Below are 27,992 nucleotides of genomic sequence, written 5' to 3' on the forward strand. Positions count from 1 at the left end.
TGATCCGAGGCAACGAAACGCACCGACTGGCATCCGCGCTGGATCTGAGCGAGGGTCCGTTATCACTGCGTCCGACACACACACACATACACACTTCCCGGCGCACCGCAGGATGAACGCGCTCTGGAGGTTTGGACACTTTGGACAGCAGCGCGCAGGGTAGAACAGGATTTAGTGGAGAAGTTGGTTTTCTCTGCATCGGTGCCCGAGCCGAGGACTCTCGCTGTCAAGTCGTGAGAGAGATTTCTGACTTTTTTCTCCCTCCACTGTCGCCAAACTTCTCCCCAAAGCTCGGGGACTAACGGATTTTAAAGTAGTTTTGTGGATTTGTATAAAGTTTACTGGAGAATAAAGCCTGGTTTTCTTCTTCTGAATGCTTGGTGACATCTGAAAGACGGAGATTTTGGATACAAAACGTCATCATTTGGGTAAGTGTTTTATTATTATTGTTATTAGCCTATTATTAGTTGTATTAATATTAGGCTATTATTATTCGTGAACAACACTTGCAGCTTCTCTACGGAATGAAATATATATTTCCACTTCCTTGTAGATGTGTGAGTCAGACAGGTTGAGCCATCCAGTCTCTCAGCGTTAAGCGGCCGTGTGGTAGAAAGGAGTGTGTACAGTGCGTGTGAGCCAGCATGGAGCTTTAGGAACAGCCCCACGGTCCGAACCATAGCACAGGTGCTGCCGCTTGAACAACTTGCCTGGTCCCGGTCTGTGCGCAATCGGTGCGTCACGGTCCTTGTATGCAGACGGAGTTTTCTGTGCGTATTTATATTAGCCTACCTTGGTTTGGAGAAGGCGCGCACAGGTTTCTGTGTATAGTCTTATTAATGCAGGCTGCTCTGTGTGTGGCACAGGATAGTGCAATTACGCACGATGCAGGGCTGATAAAGACTCTGTAACTGGCAATTGTTGGAGCCCTTCTGCTCATTTAAAATTAAAATCAAATTGCTTGAAGATTTTTTATTGAAATGTGTTATTTTGACGCTCCTCTTTTCAGTTCTAGAAACTAAAACTAAGGGGAAACGTGTAAAAGCACATCAATTGTGAAATTACGCACGAGTTATCTTTCCACAATGATTTGAGGATATCCATTAGATGCGCAACCTAAAAGCTTGGTTTCAATGTTTCGTCAATCAAACCCACTGTATAATTTCACTGTCAAAAAGTCAAATATTGACTTTCATCGCCATCCTTTGCTCATTAGGACGAACACGCCTTTTCTCCTCGCTGCAACAGTGACGTGTTCTCTGGTTAGCAGCAGAAATATGAATTACTCATCAGCCTCTTTCACAGAGCCGCTCTTCCTAATGCCTCTGATCATCTCTGAAGTTTCTCCAGAAAGCAGCACCTTTTTTTTCCTCCACCTCCCTTTGAATGAACGAACTGTGCGGTTCTCTCCTTCAGCAGCAGATCAGTCATCCCCTCTTCAAACACATGCGCTTCAATGGGATTCAGATGGTGATTTTGGCCACTCTGCTCAGCTTTGACTCCCATCATGTCAAACCCTCAAACGGTGAAAATGACAGGATTATAGCATTGGGGAGGGGGGGTCTGAAATGAGATTTGGTACTTGCATTGCTTGAGCCTATTAAATATCGGGAGCCATAAACAACAAGAGTGCAGATCATAATGGTTTGGCTAATGCTGCAAATTAATTGTATCTATTGACCCGAGTAATGCCTGCCCGTTTGCAGCGTTTTCAATCAGAGGCAGCCGCAGACACATTTGGGCTCCAAATGAAACTATGATTGCCTCTTTTCATTACTCAAATTGGCCTGGGACCATCCCTCTGCGTGGAGTTTTGGGTACCTCTTTTATAAAGAGGTAAGAAATGCATTTGAAAAGAACCAACTTGTCTAATTTAATCAGACCGGCTAATCTTTTTCATTCTCAAACACTAATTCACTGTAATATTCCAATAAAAAGTGTTTCAGCAGTAACCTTAGCAGATTAATCTTATTATATACCTGTAGGAATATGTCTCTGATACTAAATAATGCACTTTATTGGGCCTAATTATAAGTATTGTATACCTTTTTTTAAAAGTTGTAACTTATGTATGTATTCACGCTGCGCCTGTAACATTGAAGATAAGTTCACAGTGGAGCTGTTAATGGTTTTCCCTTCTCTCCATATAGCTTCAGTGTAATAACCCTTCAAGGTCTTATAAAGTGTCTGAGGCAGATAAAACCATATATATAAACTTCATTATATGTTATAACTTTTAAGTTCCCCATGGTGTCTGCTGGAATGTGCACAATGTAGTCTCAAAGAGAGTTTTCTTAAGCACTAAGTGTCCAAATTATCCTATTTTAATAAATACTCTGAAGTACTAAAGTGTCCTGTATCCTCTGTTTCATCCAGAGGACAAATGTTGGGACGGGTGTAGTCGTTTACATGTGCAGTGTCAGGCTACATTACTATCTGTTTTACGCTGCCCGTCTGAGTGACAGCCCGAGGTGAGCTTTACACCTGGAGTCTCTCTGTATCTCCGACAGCTTTAAAATGCAGAGCTCTGTCTGTCTGAGTGCTGATCAATATCTCCTCTCACCTGAGGGTGTGTTTTGAAAAAGGGTGGTGGTGTGTGATAAAGGCAAAGAGAGGGAGACAAGGTGACAAGCATATAAGTAGGATAACTTTTAATACAGGAGTAGAAGAAGAATAAGGAGGCACTGATATGAAAGACTACCCACTTGTGCATCTGTCTATCTCTCATGTGCCCTCCGACCGGCTGCTGTTTGCACTTGTGCTCTCCCAAAAACCTCTAATCCCCCTTTTCCCAAAATGACAAAGTCGATCCTGCCCCGGCTGTTGATTCTCCGGCTTAATTATTAAAGATTACTGACACTCTGGAGAGGTGTGACTAGCATGTGACCGCCTGGCATTGATCCTCACACAGGGGAGAGGGATGACAGGGATTTGAACCCCGGTTAAAGCATTTTTCTGCCTCGGAGCTATCACAATGTGAGGATAGGACTGCATGATTAATGTTCATTTATTATGTATAGCCGTGGTAGTGTTTCCCTTTCATGCTTTAAGAAAATATTAGCATGAAAACACTTTACATGCTTTGAACTCCTCGCTGGGTCTTTGGGATCCATACCGCCTCCTCTTCTCCTTCTCTGCTTTCTGAGGTTGTTAAGTGAAATCAAAGTGGCTGCAGAGTCTGTTAAAACGTAATTCCTGATCTTTGGCATGTCCACTTTGTTTGAAAATGTTCTCAGTTGAATTTCATCACCCAATATTTCAAATACTAAAGCATATAAGGTTGCCGTTTTGTCAAGAAAGAGCATTTATTACCTACTGGGCTTACACTGGGTTTAATTTGTTCCAGTTTCACGCTATCAATCATGTTGCAACGCTAGGCTGCTGCTTCTGATTCACTTTGTTCACAAGGTAGTCTCCACTATTACCTGTCACCGAATTAGTCAATCTAACAGCCCGTATTGTTTTTCCAGTTTCTTCTCACATGGCTTGAGAGTCTGTCACGATGCTTGTCTAAACACATCTGTGCCTTGACATAAAACAACTCCAGAGACTTTGTCAGCTCTCGAAGTGAAGTGTCTGTAAAAAAAAAACTGAGATTTTTTTGTTATGTGTGTGTAGGTCTGTGCTTGCCAGAGAAAACAAAAGTTTCAAATCGGTGAGGCCTGCAATCAGCTACCTCCACGCCCGGAGAGCGAAGGCCTTATCGTGCTGTATAAACAAACCGCAGCAGCGTGTAGGCGTCTGCTGTTGTAAGAGGCTGAGGATGGGAGCGAGAGGAGAAGAGGAGCGCAGTGAAGAACATGAAAGGCTGTAGTATGCTGAAGCTTGATAGGTGCAGTGTTTAGATTACACTCTTTATGAATTCACATGTGTCTTGTGAAGTTCCCCCAGTCGGTGTTTGGAGAGCGATAATGTGCAAACAGAGCCAGGCCTCAGTTTGTGCTGAGCAAGGAGTGGGTCACAGGTCCTCTGAGAGAAAGAAAAACAGTACTGTTAAGACTTAAGACAACACAACCTTTCTGTGGACTGTGTGTGTGTGTGTACAATACACCTCTGTGTGCCGAAGCAAAGCCCCACTCTGAAATGTTTGCGCGTGTGTTTGCCAAACCTGTGCGTCTGTTTTCATCGGGGTGGACGCCTCACAGCCAAGGCTATTCTGAAGCTGGACAGAAAGTGTGTGTGTGTGTGTGTGTGTGTGTGTGTGTGTGTGTGTGTGTGTGTGTGTGTGTGTGTGTGTGTGTGTGTGTGTGTGTGTGTGTGTGTGTGTGTGTGTGTGTGTGTGTGTGTGTGTGTGTGTGTGTGTGTGTGTGTGTGTGTGTGTTGCCTTTCTGGGCACCTCGCTTCGGGCTTTCTCCTCGATCCTCAGTGCATTCCAGCTTCTCCCTGCTTAAGCAAACAGAGCAGAGCACTCCGTCGCTCTCCTTAGCCGTCACGCTCCCTCCTGCTGCCAGCCAGCCGCCGGGCACGTTGGGCAACTGATACTGTAGACTTCGGCATTCCTCATCCTGCAGGAAGATCAGTGAAATCCATGTCAATCGGTTGCTAAACCATGCAGAAAAGTATCTCAAGCAGAGAATAGTAATGTAGAAGGAATGACAGGCTGTTATAAAGTGAGCTTTCTCACTCTTCAGCTCATCCTGTTGCAGCGAAGCTAATGGATTTTTTTAATGAACTTGTGTTCCCCGGCTGAGTGCACAGTACAAACGGTTTCTCAAGCTTTTCCAATATCAGAGATCCAATCCAAGCATTTTAACGATCAGGTGCTCCGAGAAAGTCTCCGAGAAAATCTGCGAAGAGGGATTTCCACTGTAATCCCTGAAATCTGTGAGGAATGTCAGGTCAGAATAGGGTAGCGTGTGTGCAGGGTAGACCCCAAGGCGCTTCTTTGTACTGTGTTCAATTTACAATTACATTTTTCAGAGTTGATTTGCAAGTACAACCTTGGACAAATCCGAGCCAGAATATCATGATGTATGTTGTTGTTTTCCAGGTCAGTGACGGGGAGTCGTTGGATCATTTCTTGCGGCGTTGGAGGCTGCCCTTCTGCTGGACAGCATGCGATTGGAGGATGTTGTCTGAGTCGGGCCTCGCTGCTCTGCGTCTCACCTCGTCCTCTAGAGGAATGACGGCTCTGTGGTGCTCACTCTGGATTTCCTGCCTCCTGCCTCTGTGCGTCGCTCCGGCCCGGCTGCCCACCGCTCAGCCCACAGGTATGACACAAGATCAGTTTCTCACCACTGCTGAAAAAACACCTGTTATTGTCTTTAGGGATATCCAATGATTAGTACACCGTCACCAGAAAACACTTGCTTTTATTTGAAGCAATTTGAGCAAACTTTCTGGACAAAATGGCACAACATTCGGCTTTGGCCTGTACATTCAGGAAGCAAATAAGTGTTGAAGCCATAGCTGTTCACCGGCTTTCTTTTATAAGAGTTCAACAAATCTGAAGAATTTGACCACTTGTCATTGAGAACATGGTTGTTGTCAGTGTTGAAATCAGTTAGTTGATTAATCATTTGTCGAGCAGAAATGCCAAATATTGACGGTTTTAAGCCCCTGCAATGTGAGGATTGCTGCTTTGCTCAGTTTTACACCACTGGGAGCTGAATATCGTTGTGTTTTAAACTTTTATTCAGAAAGAACAAGCGTCATTTCTCTCACACGAGTAAGAAAATAAAACTTAAAGTGGCACTTTTCTTGTGGCACAACAACAAAAAACGCAGCTCAGAAGAATTCCCCTCTCAAGTCCGCTTTGCACTTAGTCGTAGACGGGGGATAACATAAATGTGTTCATCACTTCAAATAGGGACATTTCAAAAGGCACATTTATTGTTTTTACGAATGTAGCGCAGTCTTCTTTCTTCTTCTCTTCTTTTCTTACGACGAGGATTTAATTGGACTGTTTTTGGTTCGCTGAGCTTAGTGCGATTTTCCCTCTTTGTTCTCGAGCCGGAGAAATCAGTCGAAAGCAAACTTTGACTGTATTTGCTTTAATCTCCGCATATTGTTCATAAAAACTAACACAGCTTTGTAATCTTCTCCTTTCTTTTCTTTTTTTTAAGGCATTAGCAAAGTGTTTCCCTATCCCCTTCGTTCCTTTTTCTTTTTAAGTCTTTGACACACTTAACAATGCATTAAGAAACCCGAGGAGCCGGGCACTTTATGGATAGACTCAACTGTCTTTTGCAAGTGTGTGTGAATGAGCAAGTACTACTATCAGGGCTATAAATAAGACTTGAGACGCAGATTTGGGGACTTTGGATTTGACTTTGACCTAATTGCTGTTACGCTAGACTTAATTTGACTTAAAGGTGGGGTAGGTGATTTTGGAGAAACCAGCTCGAGTGCGCTAGAATTTGAAAATACACAACCGGAACAAATATGCCACTTCCTTACAGAGCCCCTCCTCCAACACACACGAACGCGCACATGACCAATGAGGGCACGAGATAAGTTTGTGCACAGATGGAAGGCTGACAGGCAGGTAGGCCATCCAGTTATATTAGCCGGGCCGGCTAAAATGATTGGTCGTGCTTTTTACAGCGCTACGGCTTCCACAGATGACATTTTTTTATGGATTTTTTGTCAAAGCACTTCAGATATTCATTGCTATCGGGATGTTAAGAGCATTCCATGGAATATAACAAAAAGTGTATCTCGAGCCGGTTTCTCAAATTTACCTACCCCACCTTTAACTACCTGAAGAGTCTGAGACTTGCATGCAAAAATATCTCAAGTTCAACCTAGAAAACACCTAGAACAAGAAAAAAAAGACTTGTAATCACTTGTCGGCTTCTGCATTGTAAGGATTTGGTATTGGCTTTGCGAGAAAAAAAGAAGCATAATTAACCCAGCTTTGGAAGGAATGTTTAAATATCACATAGTCTTGAAAGGGTTGCATTTTGTCTTCAGTTTTGACTTGGCTATGCCCAGAAAGATGTACTCTCAGCTCTGCTTTAGGCTGATCTGACAGCTCTGTACCTGTGTGTGAATTCCTCCTCTGTGTGCCCCCCTGTCCTCCCTCATATAAAACCAAAACGCTACAATAGACGTGTTGTGATTCTCTCTGCCTGATTGCCTTCCCTGCTGAGAGCCTTCGCAGCAAATCATGCTCAGCATCATCCAAAAAGCACAGTGTTTTTTTTTTAAGCCCCTCGGGGTGGCGGGTGTTTAGGCTGTGATCTTCTGTCTACCTGCACTGCATGCAGACACGGCCAATACAGCCTGGGCATGCTGCTCTGAAATATATATTGTTTCAAGTTGCTAATGTTTATCATGTGAAGGTGTGATGATTCATTGATGTGAAGAGGATGAGGTCAGGTGATAATATGCATGATGCACGGCCATGTTTCAATAAGAGACGTCTCCTGGTGTATTTTAGATCTCTGATGCTTGAAACCTAATTTTGTCGTCCATCTTTGATGTGATAGAGATTCCCGTATGACCACGGATACATAATAAACAGAATGGGAAGAATTAATCTAAAAGGAATTAGATTAAAGCTAATGCAAATCTAATTTTACACCTTTAACTAAATGTTCCTCATCAAGTTTGGCAAGAAGGAATAATTGTATAAGATTCATTTCTTGGAAACCCTTGATATGTCATCTCATCGTCTGACTCTGACAACAAAAAGCTTTAGCATTCACATTATCTTTGTATATCGTTCAGTAGCTTTGTCTTTATAGTCAGGATATAAAGATGGCTGTAAAGCCCACATACAGCAGTTTCTGTGCCTGGTGGGCATCTCCGGCTTGTCTCTGCCTCCCTCGTCTCCCCCATCTCCCCGCGGCCCCACGGCCTCCAGGGCAGTTCCCCACGTCCACAGATGGACGAGCAGTGGTGATAAAATGATGTCGTTTACTGGCAGATGGCACAATTTCCCCTCGGCAGCCACAGCGCTGGGCAAAGTTGTCACTGAGGTCTGTGTTTTCTGTTTGTGTGTGTCAGTCTCAGGGTCAGACATTAGCAGGTGCCCTTGAACGTTTACAGCACTAGTGTAAATACACATTTAAAGTACGTGTGCTGCCATTTGGAAAGCCTTATTACTATTACAAAACTTTTTGATTGGTTTATTGAACTGTCATCTAAGTATTTGATGACCGGCCAATCGTAGGCATGTTTTGGAGACATTCTCTTAAATAAGTCACCCCCTGTTCTGTATTTGTTTGAGTTCTTGTGTGAGTGTGCATGTGTACAAGATGATATTCTGTGTTTCCATTAAGTCCCACATAATGTTGTGTAAAGGCGCAGCGTTGTTTATTTCTTTTGGTGGCATTTCCAAACTTTGAAAGGAAAATAAAAAGTTTTGAGAGGCTAAGTTGACCCATTTGAGAAACTGATGACAAAGAACAGAGGTTGTGTGTGAGTGTATGTGTGTGTGTCTGTTAGTTATTCTCCCCTCTGTATTTACTGACCACACACTCCCTGCCGGTGCCCCTCAGCTCAGATGAAATATGTGGCTCCTCTGCTCTGAAGTTTTCTGTGAAACAGCAGACATATAAATTCAACACATTCTGTGTGTGTGTGTGTGTGTGTGTGTGTGTGTGTGTGTGTGTGTGTGTGTGTGTGTGTGTGTGTGTTCATTTTTGTGTGTGTAAGACAGGGCAGGCTTACGTGGAGTCTGCAGTTAAGTGAATGTTATGTCTGTATGGGCAGAGGCGGATTATGAAAGGGAGGCAGTAAAAGAAGAAGATGAAAAGAGAGAATGTAAAAATTAAAGGAGTCTGTGTACATGTGTGCGTACGTGTGTATATGTGTGTGAGAAAGAAAGAGACAGCGTGGGTGTGTGGTGGTCATTATAGCCTTTAACCAAAAAAGAAGAAAGCAAATATGTGTCATTCTTATGACAGAAAATGTGTGTGTGGGTGTGTGTGAGGTCACTCACCCCCCGCCCCCCCCTCTGGCAAGGACTGTAAATGTCAGCAGGGGTTGTTTGGGTCATTAGGAGACTCGTTAAAACCAAGCCATCCACAGATTTATGCTCAGGCTCTACAATTCACACACACACACTCACGCACACACACAGTACCCTTTCTTCTCTGTCATTTTTTCTTTCTCCTTGATTCTTTTTTCTGTCAAAATTCATTTGTCTTTTCTACCATTCTCATCTCTTCTCTCTCTGTCTTTCACACACACACACACACACACACACACACACACACACACACACACACACACACACACACACACACACACACACACACACACACACACACACACACACACACACACACACACACACACTTGTCTTAAAAAACCTCTCCTGTGCCCTGTCTTTGATTGTGGCAGTGTTTTCCTGAAGGCATAGCGTGTGTATGCACGAATGTGGCATGTTCTGTAGTCCAGTAGTGTGTTCAGCTAGTATTTCCAGTTAAAAGATACTCACACATCATTTACATAAAGCCGTTATTCAGCCTTTATCTCACAAGGAAGGATTTTCAGTGTGAAAAATACACTCCTTCCCTACAGTATGTCTGTTTACAGAAAATGGTCTCGTTCCCACCAATGGAAGCACTTAAGATTCATCTTAAGGTGAACATTGTTTAAAAGGGAAGCAAAGGAAGGCTATATTCATCTAGAATGTGTCTGAATCTAATGCATGCAATGCCTATAGATTACAATGCCTTTGCACATCCAAGCTAAGCTACATTTACATGCTAAGCCTAGTCCCAAGCTAAGGACTTATTACTTCACATATCTCCATTAAATCTTGTTATAGATAAGAACTATGCTGAATACCTGTCTGTTCCAACTCTACATTCCTCAACAACACTAAAATGACCTAATCCTATTCGTTGAACGGCCAAATCTGATTAATATGACTGCTTTATTGCCAGATGAATACTGAGATATAACATATTTAACCAGGTGTGTTTTATGAAATCAGATCTGCAACAAACAAAGGGATAGTGCTGTCACTTACTTTAATACCTGAGGTGTTATTCCTTTTAAAAATCAGAAGATATACAAGTTTTAATGTCCAGTAAGCAGGAATCACCTGGTTGTTAGCAGAGTTGACAATAATCCTGTCTTTCTTTTTCTTTAAGTGAGGTATGGCAAGCAAGTGTAGGTCACTGGAGGTCTTTCTAGTTCTTATTTATATATTTGCAAATCAGGTAATTAACGGTAATATTGGTTGCAAATACCCAATTTGTCTTTGTTCTCCTGGAGTTCATTGTGTTTTTACTCCTGAATAGATTCTAAAGCTGTGCCTCTCCATTATAAAAAAGGTTATTTTCTCGAGTAAGATGGCGGTATCATTTTCTGTGGGGCAACATCACTACCCTTTAATCATCCTATTATGTAAATGAGCGGTGCTCCCTGTGTGGGCTGTACGCGAGTCTCTTGAAAATTGGACCGTTCATCACAACTTAAGTGTAAAGTTACTCCGAGCGGTTTCTCTTCCTCGGCTGCAACACTTTGGCTTTCCGAGTCTCTGCATGAATGTTCATTTCCCTGGCAACATTATCAAGACATCTTTTGGCAAGCGTGGGAAGCATGCAGGCCAAATAAGCTTTGGAGAATGAACATTCAATGAACAATGGTTGTTCTATCCTCAGTCCATCAGGCACTTAATCCAGTAGACACTAAATACACTTTGTTGGATGGGGATTAGACACTAAACACAACTATTAAACAAGGGATCCTAGTGGGATGCTTCTCCTCAACTCCTGTAAGTCAATCAGGATTAACAGCAAAAAACTAACTATAAAAATAAATCTGTATATTAACCTTTAGAAGGTCTAACATTTACACCATGACCTTTTAAGTTCTTTGACTGTAAATTCGTTTTTTACTTTTTGTTGCATCATCTCAAAGCACATTATGTATTATGGAGATCTTCATCAAGCACTTGCAGAGGACTGCTGTCTAGACGCAGTATTTTTACAAGGATAACACACAGTTGGGCACAAGTTGAAAAAAACCTGTTTCCGACCAAATGTTATTAAAGTTTTTCATATCAGATCGACTTGAATTTGACCAAATCCTGAAACAAAATGTGCCTCATATTGAAGGACCAAGGCTCAATTATATTGATACTGACTCAAATCCAACATGTCTGTAGGACGGAAGATTAAAACCTAAAGTACTGAAAGCTGGCATTGAATATCTGGTTAGATTTTAAATCTGGTTAATTTACACTTACATCTACAACCTGATTTAAATGTGTTGATTAGGCTGCATTCAAACAAAAAACATCAAAGTGGTGAGAATGGCGGTCCGTTTGTCCATTTGAGCTTTATTAGGGGTTCAAATTCAAGATATAACGTCACACAAATAAGGATATTAATGTGGCACCTTAAAGTCAACCAAAGTAGTAAAACAATCAGTTACCAATAACATTGTAAAACGCTCCAAAGGGCCTCGGGGAAATGCAGAATCAGGTTATAATAACTTTGTTTCTCACACTATTAACCCCTTCCATAAACAAGTTCTCATGTAATGTGTCGTAAGTAACAAGATATTGATTACTATCACATTTAAAGATTTAAAAAAACAGGTCCTGGTGCCACAATCAAGCGACTAGGATTGAAAATACCACTCGGTTATTCATGGATTTCTCTATTGATTGGCTATAAAACGCAAACTGATATAGATATATTCGCTGTCACTGTTCGCCCTTCGTCTGTAGTCATTGTGTGAAATCCTCCTCCTCTGTGTATGGAAAGAATGATCAGACAGCTGTAGATCAGTAGGTCAGTGTCAGCGAGGGGCCTTCGTACGGATCTTGTCTGCAGGCCACAGCTATGTATGTATTAATACACCTCATTAATGCCCTTTGAAACCCTCTCTGCATGCCACTCCATGAATTATGGATGAAAACACGGACCTGTGTCTGTGCGTTCTGCTCATTTCCTACCTGAAACACCTTTCCTGCACTGAGATTTAAATAAATAAATGTAGTCCTTGTCTCTTTTTCACCTTTGCATTTTTCAAAATGTATGCAAACACATTTAAAGCTTTAAATATTATCAGTTATGTGATCGTTTTCTCATTTATTTTGCGTTTTTTTTTATTATCCAATCGTTTTTGAGCACTTTGAAGTTTGCCTGCACTTTCCCTTTCAGTGTAATGATGTCTTTGCAGCACTCACACACACACACACACACACACACACACACACACACACACACACACACACACACACACACACACACACACACACACACACACACCTGTACATGTCCTCTGCTCTACCTCTGGCTGCAGTTCGTGATAGTTCCTAGTCCGTGGGCTGACAGCGGCGATGACATATGGTTGGTTTTTTAATTACAAATCTCCCCTTAAGGAAATTGTTGGGATACTTAACAGATAAGGCAAACATGGAGAGGAACAAAGAGGCTCGTTGTGTCGTATCAGAGGGACGGGTTTTGGAGGCTGCGCAGGGAGGGGGTGTGGGTAATTCAGCTGGAGCTGCAGTTAAATCTGAGATCCTATATTTTTGCTGTGAAGTGATAGTTTGATGGTGTTTTACTGAAAGCCATGTCCCTCCTTTCAACCGTCTCTATCTCTTTCTCTATCTCTCTCGCTGACACCTGGATTTATGGCCAACATTACTTTAATTGCATAATTTTGATTGAATTGTCGTGATGGATGGCAATTGCAAAATGAGCCAATATACACTGTTCTCATGCGTGTATAAATGTGTGTGTGCGTGTCTTTGTGCCAACTCCATTGGAATAGTGTGTTTGGTTGCTGGCAGACGCAAACAGATGGCAGGTTGTGTGCCGAGCTGTAAGCAGTCCAACACGTGCACACACACACACACACACACACACACACACACACACACACACACACACACACACACACACACACACACACACACAGTCCCCTGCTTCATTTCTTAGAGCTTCTATTTGATGTCACCCGATGTTTCTGGTGTTTCTTTACATTATTTGCTCATCTGTTATTTTCCTCTTTCAGTTTTGTTGTTCCTCCTTTGGATGAGAAGATTAGCACAGCATGAAAAACACCATTTATTTAAATAAGACCACATTGACTTGATTAGGTTGAACCCACTTCAGCTGTTAGCTGCCTCTTTTCATGTCAAAATGTTTCTTTGTTTTCTTATATCATTAAACACCTGTGCAGTTAGCAACAAAGACAGATAAAAAAGGCAAATGAAATAAGAATAGTATTAAATATAGAGGTATTTGATAAGCTTTCAAACTAGCATACTAGACTTCATGGATCCTATTGTATCTTATGTGTCCTTGAAGCAACACTCTCACCCACCAATGCGATTTTGTGCCTGCAAACCTACTTATTGTGAAGCACTTTGAGTTCCATTCTTTGTATGAAGGCTTTCGGCTGCTATTTATATTACAGATTCCCTCCCACCCTCATGCATATACATACCTGTCATATCTTACTATCCTCACCCGTTCTTTGTTTCTCTTTTACCATCTTAAATCCTCAACCACATTTACACTATTCCCCCATACATTCACTATTCAATTCAAAATCTGTGACCCAGTTTCATGTCCCAATGTGTGTTTTCTTTTGTGTTTTTATAGTAAAGTAAACACGATATATTTATTATAAACGAATCCACGCCTCCCACACTGTCTCCCTCTCTCTGACCGCTAAGCAGAAGCAGAGCTGTCCTGTCTGCTCTGCTGCACCCCATTTACATTTCTGTGAATGGAAACAGAGAGCCAACAGACAGTGTTCAACATCGTGTGTGTGTGTTTTGGGGAGAGAGGGGGAGTGAGTGTGTGTGCTCACCTTCTTTGCTTGTCACAGTTAGTATGTGTGTGTTTCTTTCATCTTCTTCATCCCTCTGTCTTCCTCTTTCTTTCTTTCCTTCCTCTTCCCTTTATTTCTCTCCCTCCTTCCTGGTCACACTCACACATCTGCTAACTTTGTGCCTTCATCGTCCATCTCCTCTTTGTGTCTGTACAGTATTGCCAATGTAAGAATAATAATTATAGATAGCCCTCTCCTCCTCTGCCCCATCTTCTTCTTCTTCTTCTTCTTCTTCTTCTTCTTCTTCTTCTTCTTCTTCTTCTTCTTCTTCTTCTTCTTCTTCTCTCTCTCAGCTGGCTAATCTTTGCTCACCTCTTCCACCGCTCAAAAAGGCTCAGGGTCTCCACTCTTACCCTCTCCACTCTTACCCTCACATGTTTAAAGCACCCCCACATCCAGGGCAGCTGACACATCTAATATTGAAACCCAACTCGGCTTCCATGCCTCCCACGTCTCACCCCTTCACTCCCCTTATTTTATTTTGCCAGAAGAGCTAAAATAATAAACCCTGTCCGTCTACAGAGCGTAATGGAAGGCTTTTCTCGCTGGAAAGGAGAGAAGGAGAGACTTTGGTGCTGTGCTGCGTTAAAAGCAGAGCTGTGACTGTCAACTTTTGGCTTTTTTTGGCTAACCCAGCACAGAAATTGTTTCAAAATTCCCATGAAAGGGTATTTTGGAGTGTGGTGCATCTGGTAATTGAGTGCATTTTTTCCTCATGTGACAACTTTCCCCTCGGCATTTATCTGCTGCGTGTCACCACAAAGTCAGAATCGGAAAACATCAGATTATTTTTAACTCTGCAACAGCTTGGGTTATATTTTTTGCTTTATCCGGGGAAGCAGTGTCTGATCTTTTTAAGCATCATTTGGTTGCAGACTTCTTAACGGCTCATTATATCCTCTTTTGCCTTAAACAACTTTGATTGCTGACAAGGAGAACTTACAATTAAGACGTGACCTGAAATGATGTTGCAGTGTCCAGTGTTCCTTTATTATTATTTTTTAAATAGCCACATAGACCCAGGTGTAATTCCAGCTAGGTACCCTTGTTGCGTTTAACATTTCCCTTTGTTTTCTGTCTTAAAGTGTATATTTTCCTTTTTTTAAAGGCAAAAATGTCATAAAATGAACCTTTAAAAAATATCCAATATGAAGAGATCCATTTATAGTCAAAATAACCATAAGATACACCCTAATCTTTTTTTAAAACACTTTACTTTAGTGTCTCAAAATTGCTCATAATGTTGCATTACCCTCCAAAGGAACCAATAGTGAGTATTAAACAGGACTGTCGGCCATTGTAAAACACAGACATTGTTACAACTGTGGCCACATAGATACATCATGCTGTCTTGGTACCTGCAGGGAAAAGCTAACACGTTAGAAATGCTAACACTCTCTTAAGTAACATTAGCATTGCAATACTTTGATGTTGTTCCCAGTTGAGAGTGGAATCAAACACAAATAGTGGAGCAGATGTTTTTTTTGGCTATATAACATTTCAGTTAGTTCATATTAGCCCTGGTTCCAGAGGACTGTTGCACATAGTTCAGGCTGTGTTAGTATAGATGTCTGGTAAAGATGTCTCAGGACAACTGTGCTCCAGTTGTTCTTTCTCCCAAACAGAGGCTCCTCTCTGTGGCCTGTTTGTGCTGAAAGTGAAGGCAGGTCCTGAAGGGAGGGATGATGGGATTAGAGGCTTTCCTGCTATCGTCCTGCTCTCATAAGCACACACGCACTCTTAACACACCGGTCCTGCGTTGAACAGTTACACCATATTCAAATGAAGACCCGGGGAGAATCAAGATGCCAATAACAAGTCATTTTTTGTTTTAACACATTCCTCATCAGTAAGATTGATAGTTCATTTAAAAAAAGATAAGAAGCTTGATGGTTGGTGGTTAAGCAGCAATCCGGTACGAGACAGGAAGTAGCTCAGGAAAGGTTTGTGATCAGAAGCACATGGCGGCTGAGACCAACAGCAGGTTTCACGTAGAGACGGACCCACGCAGTCCCACCACTCCAATAAACAGCTTCATAAACCGAGCAGTAAACGCCTTTATGTCTCACTGATCCCGCCTCCACCTTCAGACCCTATTCGCATCAAACTGTTTTACAAATTCATGCTGCGAGTCTAAAATAATGCTTAAATGCCAAAGCACAAAGTCAGAGTTTTCTTATAGAGTGAATGCTGTGTAGGATCGCAGACTTGCCGAGGCGACACCTCAAAGCAGAACAATCCAGGCTATAGTCTCTGTGTGTGTGTGTGTGTGTGTGTGTGTGTGTGTGTGTGTGTGTGTGTGTGTGTGTGTGTGTGTGTGTGTGTGTGTGTGTGTGTTTTGTCGTGCTGTTACGTGTGTATGTGTGTGTGTGTGTGTGTGTGTGTGTGTGTGTGTGTGTGTGTGTGTGTGTGTCCAAAAAACAAGTGTTCATTTACATTGATCACACTCCATGACACTGATGTCTTTGTAAGCTCTCACACACACACTATCCCCATCCCACCCACCACCAGACATTTGTGGGGGGCAGGTCATCCCAGCTGGGGAGTATCAAAAGTTGTGTGTGTGAGAGAGTGTGTTTGTGTATGTGTGGATGTGGGGTAAACTCCCCAGAGGTCCGGTCAGGGGTCAGCGGAGGTCAAAGTTTAACATTTCAATCAGGCATCTCCTCGTGCTGTGTCTGTCTGTTTAGAGACGGTTTCCATGAGCTGTTTCTTGTCTTATGGGTTTTGGATAAGAGGCATTCAGACTTTGAACTTTAAGGAACACTCTGTTCTCTGTCATTAACTTAAATCATTTGCAGTTGAAATTCTGCGTGTCTCCTTAAAAGGATTAGTGCGACAACTGAAGACAGTATATTCCGTGATAAAACAAAAGTCTCAATATTTCTACAACTTACTCCTTACGACATTGCAGGAAATGTTGCCAATTGACGAGTAGGATGGTACTTAATGAAAAAGGCACAGTTTGTAAGATTCTTGATGTTTTCTATAGACTGCTTTTGTTCTCAAGTTTTGTAGTTTATTATCAACTTTCAGTACACTTTAATTTTCGCCCCGATTTTTTTAGATGTTTGTCTTTTTCTAATCTCTTCCCTGATTCAGTAAGCCTCTCAGGATGCAGAAGTGCTGATCTAGCATCAGTTTTCCCTCCAAAGTCTGTGTGAAGTCATGTGGTTTTCCCAGACTGACCTTAAATCAATACACCGCACAGCTGACTCGTAGAATGTCTCCTCTCCTCTCTTTTGTTAAAGGAAAAATAAAGTATAAAAACAAGTTGCTGCCTAAAAAAAGAAGCTCTTACGTCCACATTCTGAGATCCAAAAAGCCGCCTTGTAATCGGATTGGTTCCTCTGTGTTGTTAAAGGAAGTGTGATTATGTTGTATGGTGGCTCCACACACACTTCACAGACCTCCTGGCTTTTGTGAGGCGAGCTTCTTACACTTGTCTGTTGAATTGAAACTAGGCCAGTTCGTCTTTTGAATGACAATTACCATGGACCAAACCCAGGCCCTGTGCTGAGGCTGCATGGATGGAGGGCAGGTGGGGGTGATGATGAGGGTATGAAAAGGAGCAAAGACGATTGGGTGCTGCCAAGACGCTCTCTGGATGTACAGTAGCTTCCGATGCTCGTTAGGGCAGCCGAGCGGAGGGGGGGCTGGCACAGGCCGGGGCGGGATGTTTAGAGGCTACGTCTATCTTTAACTTGATTTTAGGAGCTCTTGTGATAAAGTGCGGCTCAACTCGGCGAAGAATAGAGGCAACAAGCTGGGGAAACCCTCCCTCTACCCTCCTCTTTTTCTCCTTGATCTCCGCCGAAGCCATCCCTCTTTTCTCTCCATCTTCTCCTGGCAGGCTTCTCAGCAACGGTGTGAGGTTGTCAGGCTGGCCCAGATTAAGGGCATTGTCCAAAGGTATTTACATCCGGCCAAACCATATTAAACAGAGATTAGGGGTGTTTCACTGCACATTGCAAACAAGAAGAGGGGGTAAAGAAGAAGATGGAGCTTTTCCAGGAAGAGCAGGATTTACAATAGGCATAGCTGTGAAATGGAGGAAGAGAAATGTGCTCTTTATGGAGGTGGGGGGGGCTGGTGGTGAGGAGCGGGGGGGTTCCACAGATCCTGTTTGAAGGTCATGTGATGCTGGCTTGTCTGAGGGTGTGTTGAGTGTGCCAAATGGTTGGCAGCCAGTCCAGTTTTTCAGCATAGGAAGCAGAAGTAAAGAATCTGTTGGCGGTCCGCAGCGAGCAGACGGGCTGCTGTGGAGGACATCGCCGGCTGAAGCTGCTGCTCAGGAAATGTCTTTAAAAGATAAACTCTTTTTATTACAAATTGGATTTTTATCTTTATAAGCTTTAGCCATCCTTTCTTTTGGTAACTAGAAGGGCACTTGGAGATTGCGGACCTAACGCCAAAGCTGCATTTACATTCTCCTCAGATGCACCCAAGTCCTTCTTCCAATATTGGTTATTTCATTAGCAAAAACATGTTTGTATCTTTATCCATTGAGGTATTCAAACAATGCATTTATATATATTTCTGTGAATTTCGGATAATGCCAACACGATTGGATTGCTGCGCAAAAAGTATGCAGTTTGAATAAAAGTCAAACTTCCTGTATGTATCCACCCTGTTATTCAGATCTACAAAAAAAATGATGGGTTATTCTTTGGTCCAAACTTCTCCTGTCCAACCAAGTTTCACGAAAATCAGGCTCAAACCAATGTTTTTAGGGACATTTTCATGCATTCATTTTTACCAATTTGTGTGCAGAAACACTGAACACCTCCTTACGTCACACACATGCTCACCAAGTGATGACAAAAAATGTGGAAAGGATTATTCCTCTTTTTTCCTAAAGAAAAGAGAGTCCATGCAGTCTGGAGAAGTAGACGCAAACAACTAATTACCTGCAATAAAAAAGGCCATTTGTCACTAAAATGTTTGCCACTGGTTTGAGAACAGCTCGCTCTGCAGATGTTGGAAACATGGGCCGTGTTGTATTATTAGTTCAGTGTAGTTAGGAGGAGGAAAAATAGGGGGCTTGATAAAGATAAATGTCCCCTTGGCCCATCTGGAATCCATCACTTTCAGAAGTGGTTTCAGCCGAGATATAGCTTGAAAAAGGTATGCTGCTTTTCTACTCAATAAAAGTACCTGTTAAGCTCCCCTACAGAAAGAGTCTTGTAATTTATTTGACTGTTTATGATCCTTCTTGCCGGCCTGTTTGAACCTGCATGTACATTTCTTCATGCAAAGCAGCCTGGAAGAACAGGAAGACGTCATTCTCCTGAAACAGCAACGTACATCAGCATGGAGAGTCGGTATGATCAAAGGATTCCAAATTGGCAAAATGTTTATTTCTTTTTGATATTCGGTTATATTGAGGACCTGCTTGTTAGGCGCAGAGATGAAACTCTAAATTGATTTCCTCCGATCAGAAAATGTATTCAGCACAGTGATGCCTCAATTTAGTTGTTTACTGACAGATATGACATTTCGGAAAATAGTCTTCTCACTCTTATTTTAAGGAGGCTGACTCATTGAAAACAACTTGCACACACCCAGACACCAAACTATCTTAAGCATTTCATGGATCTACTCTAAAAGTCACAGTTGTCTACTTTAATGTGGAATTTTCCATTTTCACCTGCTGCAACCTCAAGCACTCTAATGTCAGAGTCAAGAGATATGTTTTTAAAAAAAAGCTGAAAATGCAGTGACGGTTCACGTTGGGAAAGTTTGCAGTTGCATATTTTCTCTAGAAGAAAAAGTAAAAATGTTCAACTGACTGACAATCGGCAAAATTTGACTTGTTTTCTTACTTTTTGTTTGTTTTAAAATCATAAAAATGTCCTTTTTAAGGATCTTAACCAGGATCTTATTATTGCTTTGCTTGCCCATGTGTTAAACGAAATCAGTTCACTCTCAAAGAAAACCTTCCTGAAAAAAGCACATGTATCGCATTCCCTTTTCCAAAAGTCAGATACAATCTGGGATGTAGTCATTGGTATCACTGCAGCCACACATGGTCAGCTCATGTGGTAGTAAACCCCTTTTTGTCGGCACTATAACATGTACTTTTCTTGGATAAAGTGGATTTAAGTGCATCGATTGAGCCGAACGTCATCCGTGTTCCCTCCTGTGTCCTGATATGACAGCAGCCATGGCGACAGCTCCTCAGTCTGGTCTACGCTGCTTCCTGTTCCTCAGGATCCCGTGTGTGTGTGTGTGTGTGTGTGTGTGTGAGATAGAGAGGCAAGAGTGGAAAGGCTTCCCCACATAAAGAGGTCTTTTCATCCCCAGGGCCGCAGCCTGCCCGCCGGCCCCTGGAGAAGTTTGTAGAGGATAAATAAACCTCTTCAGACGGACAGAAAAGATGGAGTCTGTATGCGGCGCACTAACGTACGGCGCTCCGCAGTATCTCAAAGAGAGACTTTATATTATTCTGAAGGGCTATTTGTTATGATATTGAGCCGAGAGGGTAAGAAGGGCCAGGAGGGCAGGGGCCTCTTGATTTATGGAGTGACCGCCTAGCCTGTACTACACACACCCTTACACACACCCTTAAACACACACACTTTTTCTCTTTTGCGATCGCAGATACTTACATACACACACATGTACATATCACAGTTACATACACACTCAAAGAGCACATATCACACATTGCTTCCAGCTGGCCCATGGTTCCGGTGAGAGTGCTCCCACCCCCATCAAAAACACACACACACACACACACACACACACACACACACACACACACACACACACACACACACACACACACACACACACACACACACCAGGCAGCTGATAGCTCACACATGCCACACCGGATAAACCAGCGGGAATGTCTCGGTGTTGATATCTGGCCGGACTGCACCAAAAGGCTGCAGCTGAGCTTTCATTGTTGTGCTTTTTCAGAATGACTTTAGGTTGGATTTATTCATGAATTTGATACAACATGTCATCAAGTAGTTTACAAAGAATATAAACACAAGGATTTGAAAGGGCAAAACCTTTGAATTCGTGTTTTTAATCAAACCAAATGTAATGATTATTTTTTATCATGTGAGGCCATTATTGGGCATGTTTTCAAGTAATATCAGACATCATGCAGATTCATATTCTTCTCTGACTTCTGAATAGTTGATTTATTTGGGAGTCTGCCTTTAAACTTTTTCCTGTGATGTCAAAATGTTTTTATCAGTGTGTTTCCATGGAATAAGTGTACAATTTTGGCTTCGAAACAAACAAAAGTTAGGACCATGAATGTTTGTCGTTTTCTACTTGGTACCATCTTTTTTGAAAAAACACTGTATAGCCAAGGCGCTTACCACTTGGCAGTCAGTACCAAGGTAAACCTGCTTGCTAGTAAAACTTTTAAAGTAATAATGAACTTTTAATGTAAGGCAAGGCAAGGCACGTAAATATTCCCAATAACTCATCAAACTTTGTTTAGCAGGTTGTTATCTAAGCACTATAGAATGGAAAACAATTTTTATAATTTACTGCAGGGGAAACCTAGAGTTATTTCAAGGATTTCTGAAACACTTTCATCAAAACATGGACCTTTTTTGACTTTCCAGGACTCCGGTTCATTAAGCTTCAATGTCAGATTCACAGAATCACAAAAGAAAAATCGGCCCATTTTGATTTCAAGCACTTCCTTCCTCACATGTGAGGAAGGTGACCAAGTGACTGAACATTCATTCACTTCCTCGTGTTCCCACCTTAAAGCTGCTCAACAACTGAGTATTCCACAGCTGGACACACAGCGACAGGATTTTCTTTTCAGGAATTTAAAGTGCTCACTTACTAACTAGGAATCCATCTATTTGCATATTTCCCAGTGACACACTTGCATGACTACATTTCAAAGAGCTGTCTCCTGTCACTGTGATCAAACCTGTGACCGTACATTACAGGACGTTCACTTAGGAAAGGTAGAGCGAGGCAGCATCAGTCTCCACTAAAGCTCAGCGGCTGGTAGATCTGTCCTGAAAGGTCGTGCTGTGGCACCAAGGGGAAGTCTTTCAAACCAGAACCACTTTTATTCAAAGCAGCTTTTTCACCCACATTTAAATCTGCATTTCAAAGTGCAGGATCCGAAGCAAAGGCAGATATTTAGTCATTGCTGGTGACTGAAAAAGGGCGCTTTGCTCTTTGCTCGTTTACCTGAGAAATTGAGTTTTTAATGCATGAGAAATATATCTTTGTTTTGTTGTGTTCTTTAGGAAAATTGCATTTGTTTCGCCTCTGGCAGAGTAAACACACAAGCGGTGAACAAACGTTCCCCCTATCTATTTTCCCAGGATCAAAGCCACATCATTGCCTAGCCTTGCTATGAACAAACCCTTATTAAATAAAATGTTTTTTATAACCCACATTTTTCTCCAAAGAGACCACAGTATGCTTTGAATAGATATAGAGGATAGTTCCAAATAAAAAACGGACACTATCTGAATGGTTCGACACAATTAGACGTGAGTGAGAAAATATGTTCTTTTAATTTGGGTGAACTAGCCCTTTAAGCAGTGCGTAATACAAATAAATAGTTTTTCGTCACTGCCAGAGGAGGTTGTGCTCGAATGCTCGTGCTCCATAAAGCCGAAGTGAGCTATGAGTCTCTGGAGATTATTATATCTACCCCATAAAGCTCGATTTCCCATGTTTAAGATCCTGCAGACATTCTTAGCCCCATTTTCTCCTTTTCTTTCACAGAGGTCATACACGAAAGGTAGCGAGCCATTCATGCTCAGATAGAATTTATGCTCTGTGCACCGTCGCCTCTGTGTTTTTCTTCCCGTGAATGGGCCTTTCTGCTCTCAAAAAGAGGAGTTGTAAATATTGTTGTCAAAGCCAGAGGCCACGCAGAGAACTGCACAGCCACGTTAAGCACATTATGGACTTGACATCTCCTGGATTTTAATGGGTGCAATAAAAGAGAGAAAACTATTCACAACTCTCTATTCAGTTTGTTTTATTTAAGACCCGCAGTACAAAGAACAACTTCTCTGTAGTTTGATTTTGGACGACTGATGATATACAGACATGTTTCAAAGGAGCGATACCTGCTTGTTCTCCCACATAAACGTCACGTCTGTCCGCCTGTAAAGTCCGCCTGTAAAGTCCGCATCAGAATCTGAAAGATCCCATTTATTATTTAAATCTCCGACTATGTATTCCTCGAGAAGATTGTATCGTCTGATTCTAACCTTGCCTTTCAACCCCACCTAACCTCAGTTCGAGGCTGTCTGTGAGAGCGCTGCGTTCACGTTCGCTGCTTGTGAGCAAGGCCGCTGGTCAACAGTGGGTGTATTTGCCGTCATAAATCAAGCTCTTACCACACCTCATCCACTCTCTTTCCCATGGGCGAGTGTGTTGTGTACTCTGTTGCCCGAGCAGCTCATTGAAAGCCTTCACAGCGGGTGTCTGTGCTACATGCTAGCATATGTGGAGGTATGCATGCCTCTGTGTGCGTATGAGTGTCCTTGTGTTTGTGGCGTTTTGCATGAATGGTTGCCTGAGCGACTAGAGTAGTTACTTTTCTATCTGTATAATGGACTTCTGGATGAGAAGACACCTCTTACATGAGGAGACACAAGGGGAACCACTGTTTATTTACCCAGACGTGCCCTCCATGTCTCCCCCGTCCTCAGCGGAGACCGGCATCCTTAGCGAAGCCAGTAAACATGTTGATTTTTCCCCGGCTCAAACCAAGCTGGCACATGGAGCTGGTGGAGTAAATGAGCTGGTGTGTGACAGCAAAGGTTGGAGAGGAGAAGGGAGGGAGGGAGGGGGGGGGGCGTTCATTTCCACACAGCCCAGATCTGTCTCCATCTTCGTGCTGGAATAAAAAGCTGCAATTTTCTGACTTCCAGAGGAAGATTAGCTGATAGTACTCCAGCGGGTCGGCGGTTATTTCTGCTTGACTGCCTCATTGTTTCAGAACGAACGGGGGTCTTTTTCTTATACTGAAAAAACATGTGAATAATGTTGCCTCTAGATAACGCTGTTCATTCAAAATCCTAATCCCTTATTTACTAGATTTCTACAAAGATACCTGTGCTGAGAAAAGTGTTTTGATTGTTTGATTCCTTATTTAGCCTATAATGTTTAATTTCAACAAGTCCACACATTTCCAAAAATGTAAGCTTTTATCACATAAAGTTTCTCAGGTTACATTTTAAAACAAATCACAAGAATTAATAAAACAATCTTAAGACTTAAAAATACATACAATCATATATGAAGAATATTGTTGTGTGGAATACAAAGCATCTGTCTGACCCCACTGTGTCTTCTTCATGTTTGCAGACTCTGGGTCCAGTGAGTCAGCGTTCCTGGAGGACTATGTCCTGGGCATGGGGGAAAACCTGGAGATACCATGTGACCTGGAGGACCACTCCGAGCCCGTCGTCTGGTTCAAAGACGGCGCCGGGCTGGTTCCTGGCAACCGGACGCGGCTGGGCCAGAGGTTGCACATCATCAACGTGTCGTACGAGGACTCAGGCGTTTATTCGTGTCGGCTCGCACAAAGCAACACGCTGCTCAGCAACTACACCGTCAGGGTGACAGGTGAATGGAATATTTGCTCATGAGATAATTTAATGGTTTATCAGAAACAATACTTGCTTTATTCTTAAGACAATCAAGATACTTTTGTCATTTATTTGAGCCAGATTCTGCCAAAAATGTCATCCTGTGATGTCTAAATGCCAATCCCGAGAGTTTCTACATAAACGATTGTCCCTTTGTGGCATGGAAACAGTCTAATGTAAAGATAAGGAACAAAGTTGTTGACTTCACTGTACCATCCTTTTGAAAACCACTGATGGGAGCGACCCGATTGGCCGCGTTTAACCTTATTACGGGCCTCTAGAAGTCCTAATAAATAAGATTTAACTAAAGATATAGAAATTATCTCTATGCAATGAGGAACAAGATGTAAGATCTGCAAATCACATGTTCAGAAATATGCCTGTTAAATAAGACATAACACCAAGGACATACAGAGATACTCGAGTCAGTAGCAGGGCTCCAATAGAAACAGGCACTTTGGCTGCACCCTGGATCTCTCAGAAAACCGACCTGCCCCAGGTTTTTCTGCCCGTCTGACAGACAGCTAAGAATCAAAGTATTTCCTGTCAATAAACAGAGTGGAACAATTACAGCAGTGTTGTCTAGACATGACAGCTTTTTATACTGACTCGAAGAAAGACGGTGAAAACTTTGCTCAAGAGGAAAGTTCGATTATTTTCTCCTCCTTCTCGGTTTCAACTCCCCGTTAGCTGTCTGCCAAGCTGCACACACACACACACACACACACACACACACACACACACACACACACACACACACACACACACACACACACACACACACACACACACACTGGCACAGCTTTGCACCAGCTAACACCAAGCCAAGTTTTGATTCCCCCTCATGATGCACAGTCAAAGGTGAAATTCATTATAGGGTGAGAGGATGAGTGACATCTTAAACAAGTGTGTGATGCAAACAGAGCTTCTGTAGGAGAGGGGTGTGGGGGTCAAAAAGGAGCGAGCAGTAGCTTGAAAGTCGGTGTTTCATTCCCGTAAAACTCATGGACACCAGCTGAGCCTGTTATTGACAACTAATTAGAAAGCAATTAGCTCGAAACATTTCATTATTGAAAACAGATGGGGTGGCAAGAAATGAGAGAGTTTGCCCCCCATCAACACACACACACACACACGTGTTTGGCTGCAAGTTTAGGAGAAAATTGCCTTTTCCAGGACTGATCAGAGGTGGACAGCTTCTTCTTCTTCTCTTCCTGGACCCACATATCAAACAGTATCAACACTGCAGGACAACACATGCAAACACACTCCCAGTCCCCAACACCACTGACTTATAAAGGAAGATACCCCAACCTTTCCAAGATATGTTCAGCTCATAAATCAGATTTTTCTTTTTTTTAAACAAGAGTAAAAACAAATCTCTCATTGAGGTGAGGTGAGATAACTTGATGTGCTTCCAGCTTAGCATGTTTCTGGAGAAAAACCACAGAGCAAGTGAATATCATTTTAATATTCAGTAGGCCTACTTGGCTCAGACTTTAAACAGTAGTCTTTGTTGGCAATATCCTGTTGTTCTCTTGCCCTACTTCAAACACAGAGCCTCGGCTTCATCTAAAATACACATGGACTGTTTTGTTTTCCCTCAAATATTTAAGTAAGGTGTCAGATATTTAGAAACGGTATCAGATGTAACACATGGACGGCTTCCAGGCAGTGCAGATATGCAAGCTAATATTGTTCTCAAAAACAAACACACCCGGTACGCATGTTGGAAGAAAGAGGGCTGTATTGTGAGGGACTGAAAGATGTTTTATTTGTATTTTATATGTAAAATGTAGTGTATTGAAATGAGTAACTTTGGTTAGAGGTTTTGTAGGGACCTAATAGCTTTGTTAAATATGTTGCTTACACATGGGTGTAGATTAGCTTCAGCCAAAGCAAATATCCTAGTGTGCTAATAAAATTAGTTATAGATGTCTAAGAACTGTTCACTTTAGTTGAGTTGTTATAATTCACATTTTTAGTGCATTACTCTTTATTTGTACAATCAAGTTTATATACTTCAAGCTAATATTCTAACTTTGGCTGTGTTTAGTGCTAATTAGCAACTATTAGCATGCCAACACGCTAAACAACAGCCTCCTGTAGCTGCTAGCATGTCTGAGTGTTCAGATTTCAATAATATCATAAATCACTCATCTATTAGCTCTATTTTGTGAGCCAGAAACCTTTTTGGTTTGTTTTTGCAATAATGAAGCTCACCCAGACTGTAATTTGAAGTTTTAACTAGCTTCTACTGCTGAGACTGGAGTGTTGAATTGAGGTGTCAAATAATAGAAACTAAAAGCTGCTAGTCAGGCATTTCAGGAGCAGCTTAAGCTAACGGGGTTGTCGAGGTAGCAGCTGGCTCTCATTAACCAGACCCGTGGAGCCGAACCAGAAAACTTGAGGTCAGATTGAAAAATAATTACAACACAGCCGTGAAAATGTGTGAATCTGTTTCGTATCTGCGTCTGGAGAATAATTAGAGGTCATCGGACACGCTTACTGTTAGCAAGAGTTAGCGCCAGAGTGTGTTGCAAAGACAGAAAGAGTTGTTTTTGTATGTGCGTCTGCACACGTGAACACACACCAGTGTGTTTCATTTCTAGCGTCTGTGGAAATATTTTGTTTGTAATCTCTGAGCAAGTCGCCACACTGCAGAGAACTGTAGACTCATTCATGAGTTTCTCATTGAGCAGGTCAGTTTTAAAATGCATTCATGCGTATGTGTGTGTATTAACTTGTGGCGAACCCACACTCTTTATTCTCCACTGAGCATTTAACAGGCACACAATTCCTGCTTTGTTTTCCCCCTCGCTATTTTCCTCTCGCAATGGGCTACAAGCTTTCCAGATGTACTTTTTGTGTTATCTGATGGCTGACATAGTTCAATTAGTCTGAAGAATGAGAAACTTGTCCAGATGATTTAGTACAGATCCAAAATAACATTTGTTCAACTTTCTTTTTTGAAAATGAAATATTAAATCGGCTCTATTTCTCTTTTATTTTAAGATTCACTCTCATCCGGTGATGATGAAGACTATGGCGAAGACTCAGAAGATACAGGTAATGAAAATGTTGAATTCTTAATTTCCTTTTTTTTTTAATAGCCTACATCCTTTTAGTGAAATTGCCATTCAGTGTCAGCAGAATGGCACTAATTTGAAACTTTTCATGCCGAAAGAGATATTTTAGGACTCGTATGCTTATGATAAACGACATTTGACAAAACAAAACAAAACCAAATAACTTTAACTGATATCTGTATAAATCTTCATATTATTTTCTACCAAACTTTTTTCTACCAAATCATCAAACTAATGTTCCATATTTGTAACCACCTATGAGACCTCATTACGAGCTGGTGTTTTTTTAATACCTTACCCTTTTTAATTGTGATCTAGGCTGATTTATAAATATTTTAGTTTGGCTTTTTTATTGACTGCTATGCTGTTTTTTGAAAACATGCCATTGAAATGTAAAAATAAAATAAACTTACAGTCCTTCTACATTTCTGAAAGCAGAACAAAGCATCCTCCAGTAGTTTTGTCCCGTAGCTACAGTATTCTTAGGACTTAAACATTGAGCATTAATGTGTTTTTTAATGTGCAGAATACAACCTGA

At 41.9% G+C, this 27,992-nt stretch overlaps 1 protein-coding gene across 1 annotated transcript; it reads left to right on the forward strand.

Annotated features, from left to right (window-relative positions):
* On the forward strand, positions 1-27,992 carry LOC104955703 (fibroblast growth factor receptor 3-like). Its single transcript, XM_010783091.1, has 5 exons — positions 1-428; positions 4,991-5,210; positions 24,082-24,342; positions 27,381-27,445; positions 27,981-27,992. The coding sequence occupies exons 2-5, from the start codon at positions 5,069-5,071 to the stop codon at positions 27,990-27,992; spliced, it is 480 nt and encodes a 159-aa protein (XP_010781393.1). The 5' UTR covers positions 1-428; positions 4,991-5,068.

Source organism: Notothenia coriiceps, unplaced genomic scaffold (genome assembly GCF_000735185.1).
Source record: "Notothenia coriiceps isolate Sejong01 unplaced genomic scaffold, NC01 NC01_scaffold00024668, whole genome shotgun sequence".
Taxonomy (NCBI): Eukaryota; Metazoa; Chordata; class Actinopteri; order Perciformes; family Nototheniidae; genus Notothenia; species Notothenia coriiceps.